The following is a 13642-nucleotide window of genomic DNA, read 5'->3' as shown; positions in this document are numbered from 1 at the left end:
TTAATCGGTTTGATTTTGCTATCAACCGGAGATATACCATGTTTGTCGACTCGCAATCCCAAATACACTACTTCGCTTTCCAAAAATTTGCACTTGGAAGTTTTTAGTTTTACATTGTTGTCTTTGAAACGTTTAAAATTAAATACAGTCTCTAATACTCTTAAGTTCTCAGCTTCGGTTTTCGTATGGATCAAAACATCATCTTGATTGCATAAGCAACATTCAATCCCTGTTAACATCTTATCCATTTGTTTTTGGAACAGCTTTGATGCAGGTTTAATTCCATACGGCAGTTTGTTAAACGTATATAGACCTTTGTGTGTGTTTATAGTTACAAACTCTTTACTCTCTTCGTCAAATATTCAACTGTGTGTATGCATGTGATAAGTCAAGCTTTGTAAATACACGTTTTCCTGAAAGTTCAGAGTCAGCACTGGGTAAGCTGTATTCTTCATCTGTGACATGTTGGTTTATGGTAACACTATAGTCCCCACAAATTCTAACAGTACCGTCGGATTTAGGAACCACTACTATAGGTGATGCCCAATTTGATGTTTCTACTTTCGTTAGTACATGTTCATTTTCTAATCTAACCAACTCTCTTTCTACTTTAGATTTCATTGCATATGGTACAAATCTAGCTTTACAATATATGGGTTGAACATTTTGTTTCATGTTAATATGAACTTTTTCTCCTGTAATACCTTTCTTATCAGACACAAACAATTGTGCATGTTCTTTTAACACTGCCTGTAACTGAGAATTATCTCTCAAATTTACACCTTTATCTTTTTGCAGACTATTTACATTTCTGGAATTTAAGTTTTGGGTTATTTTTGACCAGTCTAGTTTAACCACATTAAGCCAATCTACACCAAGTAAAGTCGGTTTAGCTTTATATTATAGTCAGCTACGTTAGCACTCAGATAGTGTATGACATTTTGTTTGTCAACAACTTTACACTTAATTAATATATTAATACAAATTAATTAAATTTTTTATATATTCTGTATATTTTATATTCATTTTTAACTTGTATTAAGTTGTATGTTACAGGGATTGCGGACACAAATGTGTTATGGCGCTCTGTTGCTGTCGCAATCCCTGGACCGCTTGTTGTCGAATAAAGAAATGAAAATGAAATGAAATGAAAATTTTTCCAATTAAAAGTTTCTCACCACTGTATGTTTTAAGAGGAATAACATCTGGGTCAATTTTAATATGACTAAAGTATTTGTTGTAGGTATCAATAGACATTATAGTATCATCAGCTTGAGTATCAATTAGCATTTCAAGATTAACATCATTTACGTTTAAAATGGTTTTGAAATGACTTCTATCTATCTTATTATTACTTAATACAAACATTGAATGATCACTGTCACTATCATCTGAGAACCCTCGTTCTGTTTGATTGACACATCTAGCTCGTGCTCGTGTACTTCCTGTTTGATTACCGCGTCTCCTATTACCACCGCGTGAACTTTGGTTGTTATGTCGCTGGTTGTTTCTACCACGTGAAGAATTTCTACTCTTTGAATAAAATTGTGTTGCATAATGTCCTACTCTTGAACAACGATAGCATATTCTATTGCTAGCTGGACACTGTGAAGCGGTATGGCCTGGTGTAGAACCACACTTATTACATTGCTTCGATTGAGTTATTTTATTAACTGAATGATCTGCCTTAGTCTCGCCACTACGACTAGACATACTACTACTAGTATTATCACAGTTCTCCATTTCATTAGATTGTTTAGTTGCTAGTTCATTTGTCCTACCATGTAGAAGTAACTCATCTAATGTACATCCTCCCGTTTTCAAACCAAATTTTCTTAGCTTAGAATCTGTTGTCGATTGAATAATATGTGATTTAATCTCTCCACTAATATCATGGAAATCACACTTATCAGCTTGTTCACGTAGTCTAATGTGATACACGTCAATGCTCTCACTTTTATTTTGCTGTAACTTTCTAAATTTTGATCTTTCAAATTCACTGTTCGATGATGGTAAGAAGTAATTTTTCAAAGCTTCTTTTGCCTGTACATATGTCATACCTTTATTTGGTAGCATTTCAAATGTGTTAAAGTTACCTGGGCCTATGAAGTGTAGCAGTAGTGCTCTCTTCCTTACGTCAGCAGTCACGTTCGCCGCCACTAAGTAGTTATCAAACCTGGCGATCCATCTCGCCCATTCTTGTATGGTTGGATCAAAATACTCCACCGATATGTCAAATTTAGACATTATTGCTTACTTATAATATTCACGGAGTTCACTTATCCACAATTCTCGTCGCCAATGTTATATATTGTGCTCTGGGAATGAATGATTACACTAAGTATTTCACTGAGAAATCAGACCATGTGCTAATGTTCAGCCATCTTGTAGAACTCTTTTATTAGTCTCCAATCCAGTCGTTAAATTGCTAATATGAATATATTACAATATATAATAAATTACTAAAAAAACGTAATTTTATATTCAATTTATTACTTTGAAAACCTTGTTTATTTCGTGCATTCGCCAACCAAGCGGCCAACAGAGGGCGTAACTTGTTTACATCGTTCGCGTGACTAAAAAATGATTATTTTCGACAATGTTTTCAAAATGTTTGCTTTAGTGCATCTTTATCCCTAGTAGTGCTACCCCATAGTCTCTCTGAAAATAAAGTTTGGGGAAAAAAGCTTATTTTATGCTTATAAATGCATATCAAACCGATAAATGTAAGTGTGCCGAATCGTCTCAGGGCCGAATTGTCCCGGGCCGAATCGTCTCAGGGCCGTCCCGTTACCCGATAGGCCTAGCTAGGCTAGCTAGGCCTAGGCCTAGTACCTACTACCCTAGGCCTACTAGCTAGAGCTTAGGCATCCATAATCCGCAGGACTAGACTAGTAGGCCTAGCAGCAGGGTTGGCATTTATCAATATTTGCATATATTTTTGCTTAAAGCTGGAATAATAGGCAGTTCTTAACCAATTCACCCCAATCATGGATTAAGGAATAGATTAGAAGGATATGCAATTATCATTATGCATCAGTTTGAGATCAAAGCTTCCATGACTCTAACCGACAGAGCGCAGACAGCCCACAATGTTACAAAATAAACACAGTTTAATTAACCGTCGTTAACAACGAAATGGTCGCATACCTAATAAGTAATATATTATTGTTTACTTCACACGTTCTTACTTGGTGGCATGATTAATATGGATGCTAGTCAAGTCGCCCCATCGCAAAGTCGCCCAATACAAAGTCGCCCCATCGCAAAGTCGCCCCGATACAGTCGCCCCATCGCAAAGTCGCCCCATCGCAAAGTCGCCCCATCGCAAAGTCGCCCCATCGCAAAGTCGCCCCAACACAAAGTCGCCCCAAAACGTTAAAATAGTGCGTAAAATGTTGCAATGATACATAAAATAACACGGAACGTGTAGGAATAAAAAGGGGAAGCCCCGCCATGTAGTCTCAGGTCACACGATCGGCACGCTCCCATAAAATAAAAGGAAGCCCCGACTAATCACTCCGCGGTCGCACTAACACGCTAGCTCACCAGAAGGAAACCCCCGTTGTCGCACTACAACGCACCATCTGATACTGAAGAAGGGGAAACCCCGCCGGATTCACTCCGGTCGCGTTCGAAATCGGTCGCGTTTATTTTAGTCGCGATAAAAAGATGATCTAGATTATTTTTACTTTGGTCGATGAATGTTTATTATTATATTAGGCCTAATAATTGATTTTTTTATTATACAATCTATGAGAAAGATGTGTGCCTTAAAAAATGACAATTTTTAAAAATAGTTTAAGATTATAGTATTATTCGGCATTATGTACATACTTTAAACGTTAAACGTGAAATATTTTATAGGGAACGTAGGCTATGTTTGTGTCTTTATTTTATATGCAAAAAATTACGTAAAACAATTTATTTATAAACATTCAGTTTACTATTAGTATTACAATGAACATTTGATTATAAGCCTGGAAAGGCAATCCCATCATTATCCATTATAAATTGCATAATATCACCACTGTATGTCGTAAATGATGACACCCGATATGAGGATATTTATTAGGTATGATAATTAGAATGTTCTATGACCAAAAGGGTTGAAAGGAATTTCTTCATTAAAATGATCATTGTGCTCTTGATTAAAAGGCGACTCACAATCTGAAACCAATCTGTTTCCTCACAGCTGCTACGTCTTTCTGCTGACTGTCGGGGATTCCCCTTTTTTAAAAACATGCACACGATACTGTACGATGGGTTTTCCATGGTAAAAATGTAGCGTTGTAATTGTACTAAAATACCTGCATGTAAAACGATCATATCGGCGATAAAATCCTTTTTTTTTTAGTATTTTTTATTTCTTCATTTTGAAAAGTCATAATAAAATTAAATAACAATAGACATTTATAACTTGTCAATAAATGCAAAATGATCAATAAGTAGCCTATAACACTCATTGTCTACAACGCTGTTTGTTAATCTAGGCCTATACGAAGGCCTACTACACATTTATACATGTATATGACTGTTATATGATCCTAAAAAAATGAGCTGATATCCACTTGTAGGTTGAAGAAAGATGTGGCTCTGGTAAACTAATTTTAGAATCATATTATGTTAACATTTTCGAAACTATAAATCAGGGATAAACTTTTTAGAACTTGCAAACCGTGAACTCTTTTTTTAAATGATTTTTAAAAAGAAACCTGTAAAATAAAAATTAAAACACAAATTATGTATATAATAGGATACATTATAATGTAATGACATTTAGCGCGACCAAAGTAACAATGCGATCAATATCAAATGCAACCGATATGATTAAAACAATGTACTACTAGCGGCGGCGCTTCATACCAAAATAAAACCGTGGGCGACTTTGCGATGGGGCGACTTTGTGTCGGGGCGACTTTGTGTCGGGGCGACTTTGCGAATGGGGCGACTTTGCGATGTGGCGACTGTGTCGGGGCGACTTTGCGATGGGGCGACTTGACTGAATCCCGATTAATATTTGGGTGTCTAGAAAACTCAGATCTAGAAAACTCAGATCTCAGTAATATCTGACTTTTCTAGATCTAGAAAACTCAGATCATCAAATGATTGGTTGGTAGGTCATTTGGATCATTCCATTATTAATCAGAAGGTAGGTCATTTGAAATACTAGAGTATTATTAAAACTGATTACTGTGTACGTTTTCTTACTAATATTGTAACATGTAGAAGTGGCCTACGCCTTAAATCATAAAGAAAATACAATGCACGTTACCGTTAAAATGAAGGTTTAAAAATTAGGTATGTACGAGTTGGTGTGGGTACGAGTTGGTTGAGGTACGAGTTAACCAAGTTGGGAACAGGTACGAGTTATATTGGGTACAAGTTGACCACTTCTAGCCTAGTAGTAGGGCCAGGTCTACTCTTCGCAATACATCGCTGTAGCGCCCACACGTTGAGCCTTGAATTGAGTCAGCTAGGCTAGGCCAGGCCTCAATGCTAAGCCTACATTTTAAAAGGTATACTGTATTAACGGTAACCTTGAATTCTGATGAACTGTATCACTTTTAAAAGTAGACATATTTTGCATCATTTTCACAATTTGTTAGACGTTTTCGTGCGCAACCTGTCATGTTTTACATGCTCGTAGAACGCCATTTCAAGTTTGGAAAATGAATAAAACAGCGTAAAACTTTTTACCGAAGTTTGAAAAACACTATTTATGTAAAAGAAAAGCTCTGGTGCGCACTCGTAAAAGTGTGCGCACCAGTGGGAATTTTTAAACGCTTAAAATGTCCTGAAACATGCAAGTTACAACATATTATGTTTACACGTTGAAACAGCGTGCACAAAATCTGAAAAACAAAGAAGATTAAAACATTTCAAACACCCTTTACGCGCGCACTTTCCAATGTTACAAATTTCAGTAGCGATAAAAAAGTTAACAATTGATGTGAAGCAAACCTTGCTGAAATTTACGTTAAAAAATATTTTTCTGTTTCGAAGTTATGATCAATTTAAGATTTTCAAAAAATCGCGCGTAACTTACGCTACATGGATCTGACATCGTCAAAAAGCTTGGCTGCACATCTTTAGTTAAATGTCTATAGGCCTGTTTCTGCTGCAACTTCTCAAAATACGGTATAAAAATACGGTATAAAATACGGTATTTTTTATACCGTATTTTTTAGTACCCCGTTTCTGCTAACAATACTTCTTGGGTGGTCGTGTTAAATTTCATCTTTTTTACCCAAATTGCCATTCATTTATTTGGTCGATAATTAAAAGTCGCAATAAAGGAAGTTTTACGTCTCACTTTCAACAGCCTAGCCCTAGTGATAGAGATGTTGTGAAAGCACAGAAAACATCGTAATGGGGACAATTAATTCGTTCCCTCCCCGAGTTATTGTATTTTGCAATGTTGTACTGCTTTCGCAGGCTCTTCAGCTTTGAGTTTACTTGCTTTGGAGACAAGTCTATTCCATACTCCTGCTTTATTTTTTTAGAAATGTCTTTATAAATGTGGTTGTCCCTTTTATTAGTTGGCCAGACATTTTAGCTTCCCCACACACATTTATTTAGTAAAACTGTGACGTCTTCGCTCCACATTTTCGCCGAATATATCTATACACGTGTGTAAAGCAGCTGACAGCGACAGAAAATAAAAACACGAATGTTGACCTTTTGTCATGTAAAAAAAAAATACGGTATTTTTTATTGGCAGCAGAAACGGGTTAAAAAAATACGGTATAAATTTGTAAATACCGTATTTTATCCACAAATTTTGTGGGGAAAATACGGTATACAAAATACGGTATATTTTTTATGAGCGCAGTTTCTGCTGCCGAAAATATACCGTATATATACGGTATTCAAAAAATACCATATAATATACGGTATTTTTAGTTGGCAGCAGAAACAGGGCCTATATGTTGACCAAGTTACAACATGTTATGTTAACATGTTGAGAAAAAGCGTGCACAAAATCTGAGAAAGAAAGAAGAACAAAAAAAAGAAACACTACAATAAAATATACCAATAAAACATTTTACAGTTTTCTAAAATCCCCTGAATGCTATGTTGTTTTTGTTTTTTACGATTGGCTGGTCATGTTTGTCTCAGCGGGTAAATGTTTTTAAATTGAGTATGCTCAAGAGGTGCGAAAGTGCAGTAGCGCTGGCCTAGGCCTACAAAATTATGGACGACTGTACGTCGTATGCGAACAATATTGAGGAAAATTCCTAGCAAACGAACACATGTATCGTTGTTGAGCGTACAGATAATATAGGCCAAAGCACAGCGTACTACGTCCCTCAGTCAGGCTGCGCCGAAGCGTTTCTGTCAGGGGGAGAAATTTATACCATCCCGATTATTTATTACACAACAACACAGAAGCCGGCGGCTGGCCCTGCTGTATATAATAGTCCGCAATAAATGCATGTGTGCATTTAACTGAAATCCCTGTTAGACTCTTATCATTTCCCGAATGTGGTTTTGATTACTCTACTAAAGCACGGGGAAGTTTATTAAAATGGACCTGAAATGGAATTTCGATTTTTAAAAAATTCACACATGTTATTTAAATGTATCAAATTAACACACACCCACACAAATAAAAACAAAATGTATAGTATTTTGAGTAAAAACGAAATTTTAAGATACCATGGTAAATTAGCGAAAATTACTCACGCCATTGCAATATTCTATTTCAACGGCCGTCGGAAGCCTCTATATTCACGACGTCACATATACATACAATGATATCGAGAGCGTGTATGCCGCCCGATAGTCAGTGAATGATCGACGGCCTGGAAAGATACGCGAAGCGTTGACACTAATACTAATTTGTTCAATATCTAATGTTGTTGAAATATAGGTCCCTAAAATGTACTTCGTTTGTTCTAAAACCCGAATTTAGAAGGCCTACCTCCCAAACCTTTACTAGGCCTAGGCCCCCAATCCAGAGCGCGGAGTCGATCCACCACCCACATCATGCGTTTCATGTGCATCCAAGGACCAAAGCGATATCAACAACTTGGTGCGCTCATTGTCAAGCCAAAGTAAAATATGAATAAAATTCGTTTTCGAACTGCCTGATTCGTGACAAATAAATTATCATCTCATATTACTAATTTAATTCTGCTAAACTAAAAACTAAAGAAACTAACACATTTTAGCAGTATAAATTACGAACGATATACAAAATACACGAACGGAAAATATGGATACGCATCATTGCGCACGGAGCTGTATCCCGGACAACGTTGCCAGGCCAGAAAAAAACCGTTGATTTTAAGATTTTAAATCGTCATTTACTCGATGAATAACCGTTTATACGGTAATAATTTTATCTAAAAAAATTCTAAATACGTTTCTGCAAATGCACAAGCATTTTTTTGAAAATACTCCATAGATTTCAAGAGTTATAGCCAAAAAACTGCAAATTTTCCATTGGAGGGATAGGAATATATTCGCAAAGTGACGTCACCCGCGAATTTTTTTGATTTTCAAATGGGGCTTTCCCCAAAAGGGCCAATTTATATTTTGTAACAATATACTAGCAACACCTAATAGCCCCCAAAACATCATTCTAAAATGAAAAAAAATCGAAAATCCATTTCAGGTCCATTTTAAGGGTAATATATGAAACTACATTAAATTGGCAGAGTCTAAAATGCATTTAACGCATAAATGTTTGATTTCGATAAGATTAAGACATCATTCATTGAAGATACTATAATATTTCTTTATAATCTGAAAAGTACACCCCTATCGTTAAATAGATGATCCCGGTATATAGCCGACTGTCGTTTGTGCAGCGCACAACACATGGTAGTTTGGGTAGACTTTATCATCCATGTGTCGTGTAATGTCTGTCTCTCTGCAGTCTACCTCTGCTATCTCCATCATATTGAAATAACAAAGAGACGCCTGGTACAACGAAACAAGTTGACGAAAAATGGAGCTTGAAGTAAACAACATGAGAACGAACAAAATAGATGCTTGGATATCGACAAATGGATTGTTAAAATGATTATTTAATTATCTATTTTATTATCTATTTTATTATATGTTATCGCCAAAGTTTTATTTTCGCCAATCTCGAAACGTTTTCGCCCATGGCGACTTGGCAATCGGCCAGTGCGAGCCCAGAAATCAGCAAGGATACTAGCTCCCAGGCCTTCTAGGCTTACTTAATACTAGTAAACCCTATGACTTGCCGACATTGATATAGGCCTAGGTAGGCCTATTGGTATGTATCGCAACTATACATAGCCAGCCAATCCCGAGTCAGGGATCGCAGTTTTCATTCGATTAGGCCTGGTGATTGGATGTGATGTTGATGACATAATACCCACTATCCAATCACCAGGCACTACAATTTAAATATAATCACATCGATAATTAAGGAGATTTATGAAGAAACCACAAGACTCGGTAACAACATACATGTTCAAATGCATAATTTAATATTCTGATTAACGAAATTTTTAATGACAGGAGGTGGCAGGCCAATATAATAATTCAAATATAAAAATTGCATATTTTATTAATATTACCATTAATTTGATTTCTTAATAAAAATATAATGGATGTGGCTTTGATGACATCATCATATTGTGAAATTATATTTTTCTCATGTTATTGTTAGTGGTAATTTGTACATGTCATATTGGCCCCAACCATTCTTAGGATTAAATTGGGACAAAACGAGTTGAATTTCATGTTGTTTTTTAATAAGATCAGAATTTTGAATTTTCAAATAATTTGAGAAACAAATGAGATTGGATGAAAAAGCGTGACATTTGTGGTGCATGGCGTTGAGGGCTTGAGGTAGGTCAAATAGCGTGAGCTTGACTTGACATGCTTTCAAAACAGATCTGTACCATTGAATGTATTGATAGAAGAGAGATCTGATTGTAACTGATATTTAATGTTCTATCTAGAGACAATGTGTGGAATTTCCTGTGTAATCGGTTCTTCACTGGAAACACTGTCATTGGAGGTATTTAATTTTTTGTTTGTATACTATTATTTAATTTGTTAACCACATAATCATGAAACTTCTGGCTACTTGTAGTGATATGGAATTTTTATTACATTCAGAATTTTAGTAACATTTTAACTTTAGATGAAATTAAGTTAATTGATAGTTCATTATAAATCAGGGTGAGGAAGCTCATTTAATATCTGTATATAAATGTACGCAAGGGCAAAATTCGGTAAATTGCGAGTTACAGTACTGGTCAGAGGACTTTCGACATTCCTCGTGTTTTGAACGAGTGGTGACCGAGCGTTGTTCTAGTATTGTTAGCGATATTCACGAGCGTAGCTATCCTCGAGTAATACATTAAGGTCACAATCCATGCATAAACGGTTTTATCCCGATGTCCTTGTCTTTCGTGTTCCACATTATTAATTTGCGTGAAAAACTAGGCCGTTGTCAGCGATAATAATTTATTTCAGAAATAGAAAATGTCAATCAACAATTCATCGATGGATGTCACATGACAGTCATTAACACTTTAACCAAGCTCATAATATATGATTTTCGTTCGTTCAGTCGCGACCACCCGAGCGTAAAAAATAACATCGTTTTCAGGGTATTTCACCATGTTAATTAAAAAATCGTACTGCCTGAAATAGTATGGTTCATTATGTCATAAATTTAGTCGCTAGCTCGATATTTGTGCCAAAATAGAATTTTTTGTTTCATTTTGTCAATTAAAACATGATGAATCCCAAAAACTAACTTCATCCGCATTTTTAAAGACATTATTGATAATAAGATATAAAATCCAGTATAATATTGCATAAAATAATACAAAAGTTTATTTTTATAACCTTCCTCACCATCGGTGATGCATGGGACGCCTTTTCAATAGTGTGAGGGAGGGGATAACTCCTCCAGGGGGCAATTGACTTAATTTTCCGAATATTACTGTAAATACCGTAGGTAATTCATGTGTGCCAGTACGCATGTACACCCAGTGTTTAAAGGTCTAATTCTTTGTTACACTTATAAATGCATGTGGCGGTATAGAATGTTATGACCTACGCCAGCAGTAAGTGACACTGCATTTTCCTACATACAATTTAGATTGAAAGGGTAATTTATTAGTCAAAAGAAGAAGCATGGGAACATCATAATTATGAATAATTCATATTAATCGAACTACTATATAAGACATCTTCATCCCAATTTATCATGACTACTGAAGAAACCTCTACATCTAAAAAGAAAACAGGCAAGTGTATCATATGCATAAATGTTTGCGCGCAAAAGTCTTTGACGCTAAAGCATTCAAGAGAAAGCCTAGAAAAGATTAGGGAGTATGCCAATAAACGGACATCATTTGGGAAAACAAACTTTTCACACCTCTGTGAAAGAATCCAAAATCTTACAGAGGAAGATTTTTTTGATTCATAATGAGAAATTGAAAAGGGCTGAAAAAAGATTTTGAGAATGTTTAACATCGTCGAAGACGGTAGTTCCACCAAAAAGGGGACGTCCGTCAAAATCTGCTGCACCGTCAAGCAGTTCAATGGTAGACCTATCAGGATCTGGATTAAATCGATGTGGCAATATTACACACATAAAAAGCTGTGTCTTTCAGCATTCACCACTAGAAATAGGGGGCCCAGACCAGACACTAACTACATGAGCCAAAGGACCTTCCCACCCCCCCCCCCCCCCAATGATGAAAGCTGTATATTGTATTGCAAATTTTGGTAAATGTTTGTTTGTTTTATCTTTATACTGGGTGACCTCTTCAGTCAAAGACTGATCTCCCAGAGGGCCCAGTTGGTGATCAGTGGCTGTGATGTACTAATACACCGGTGTAACCCCCTACTCGTCTCGAAAGATGTACTAGGTTCTTTAAAGTGCACACGAGCAAGTTGTGTACACTGGACCTACGGTTATAGTCCTTATCCGAGAAGACTCGTTCTACCACCAGAACCATGGAGTGAGTGAGCCTCGACCCCCTGCCGATGTTATGGCTACGTGAATATGGTTCCACTGTCTTAACCGCTCGGCCACTCACTCACGATGTTCGGAAACATAAATTCATGATAAATGGCACCTCAAATTTCCCTTATTACCATTTACCAAAATAAAAATAATACCAATTACAGATTGCCGATTTACGAGAATTATTGAAGAGGAGAGGTCCTGATTATTCTTCAGAAAAATGCATCAATTTATCTGCAGAGTCACTACATGCTATCTTTTTTGGGTGTGTACTTCATTTTAGAGGCAAATTAACAGCACAACCATTGCAAGATTTGCATCAAAATGTCCTCCTATGGAATGGTGAAATATTTGCAGGAATCAAGGTAAAACAATCAAAATTTAGTTTATATTTACTATGGTTGTTTTTTTAAGTTTGTTACACATGTTTCATAGGCAAAACAAAACTTAAATTTGAAAATTTTCCCCCCAAAAAAATCTTCTGGATTCATCATGCTGATGACACTGCCTGGCATACAGACCACATTTTCTGTGTGGTGGAGATCTATGTCAAATTGTCAATTCAATCTACTGAATTCAACCTACCCAATACACTGGAGTCAAAATTTAATACATATTCTTTATTGACAAATTGAAGTTTAACAATTATACATGTTGATGAAAACACACAAAAAAAATACAACAATATTGAGATATGGCTATATAAACAAGAAATATTTCTTACAAAAAACGCGGCGTAACTTTTTGACTGGACAGTTGTAAGAACAGTCTTCATTAATCTAATATAATAGGTCGGCCATTCAAAACGCAAGTGAACAATTGGGACTTTACTTGTGATTTATGTCATTGGCCTGTCAGCACAGTCGTTTCTTTCTAGAATTAAACGCACACACTTGTATTGGGAATAATGTATGTTTATGTGGTTATTACTATCGCATTTAGGTATTGATAATATTAATAATAATATGGCTTTTGAATATATAATTACTGTCTGTAGAATAACATTTATACATTTTCGGTTCGCGATGAAAAGTAATATGAATGGATTTGTAATAGGTATTTATAATAATAGTATATGGGTTGTATTATTGCTAAGCAATCACCAAATCGCGTTATAACATTATTTCTCAGGGTTTTTTGCACCATTGATCAATACCAAACGCGTATCGGTATTATAGTTTTTAATGAATCATTACATTAATAAAAATACCCAATTAAATCAATCGCGTCAGTCCAATTCCGACTTATGTTTCGATCACATAGTTCTGTGTCTACACTGTCCCAACTAGTTTAACAAAAAAAGTGTGATGTGCCCAAATATGGTAGTGATATGCCCGAATATCGTAGTGATATGACATCGTCATGTCTATATAATATGGGCACATCATATTTAGTTTGATAGTATAGACAGAGCTTAAGGATTATATTTAAAAAATGTTTTCTTACATTTTGAAAAAAAGTATTTATTTGTTTATAAGCCCAATTTTCCAGTCTTAATTTTACATTTTGAAAAAAAAGTATTTTATTTGTTGATAAGCCCAATTGTGCAGTCTTATTTTACATTTTGAACGAAATTATTTATTTGTTGATAAGCCCAATTTTGCAGTCTTATTTTACATTTTAAACGAAATTATTTATTTGTTGATAAGCCGAATTTTCCAGTTTAAT

At 35.6% G+C, this 13642-nt stretch overlaps 3 protein-coding genes across 5 annotated transcripts in view; 2 read left to right on the top strand and 1 right to left on the bottom strand.

The window, feature by feature from the left end:
- LOC140052382 (asparagine synthetase domain-containing protein 1-like) overlaps positions 1-13642 on the top strand; it is a 260219-nt gene that overhangs the window by 112615 nt on the left and 133962 nt on the right. The window lies entirely within an intron of this gene.
- LOC140052381 (asparagine synthetase domain-containing protein 1-like) overlaps positions 1-13642 on the top strand; it is a 143559-nt gene that overhangs the window by 14467 nt on the left and 115450 nt on the right. For 2 of the 3 annotated variants that reach the window (XR_011845622.1, XM_072097970.1), the window contains exons 1-2: positions 8279-10006; positions 12139-12339. Coding sequence is in view for 2 of the 3 variants with exons in the window: in XM_072097970.1 (XP_071954071.1) it covers positions 9935-10006; positions 12139-12339 (273 nt within the window). In the remaining variant the exon portion in view is untranslated. Of the gene's footprint in view, positions 1-8278; positions 10007-12138; positions 12340-13642 lie in introns of those variants that run through there. The other variant, XM_072097971.1, reaches the window with a different exon arrangement.
- On the bottom strand, positions 355-2247 carry LOC140052423 (uncharacterized). Its single transcript, XM_072098033.1, has 2 exons — positions 1179-2247; positions 355-869 (listed from the first exon to the last, which is right to left on the bottom strand). The coding sequence occupies exons 1-2, from the start codon at positions 2245-2247 to the stop codon at positions 355-357; spliced, it is 1584 nt and encodes a 527-aa protein (XP_071954134.1).

Source organism: Antedon mediterranea, chromosome 6 (genome assembly GCF_964355755.1).
Source record: "Antedon mediterranea chromosome 6, ecAntMedi1.1, whole genome shotgun sequence".
Classification (NCBI taxonomy): domain Eukaryota; kingdom Metazoa; phylum Echinodermata; class Crinoidea; order Comatulida; family Antedonidae; genus Antedon; species Antedon mediterranea.
The sequence above is the reverse complement of the archived record's forward strand: the minus strand, read 5'-3'. Positions and strand labels throughout refer to the sequence as shown.

Coding starts and splice junctions, on each gene's coding strand:
- LOC140052423 (XM_072098033.1), bottom strand. CDS start 2,247: ATGTCTAAATTTGACATATCGGTGGAGTATTTTGATCCAACCATACAA. Junction 870..1,178: donor TCCTCTTAAAACATACAGTG/GTGAGAAACTTT, acceptor TACTTGGTGTAG/ATTGGCTTAATGTGGTTAAA.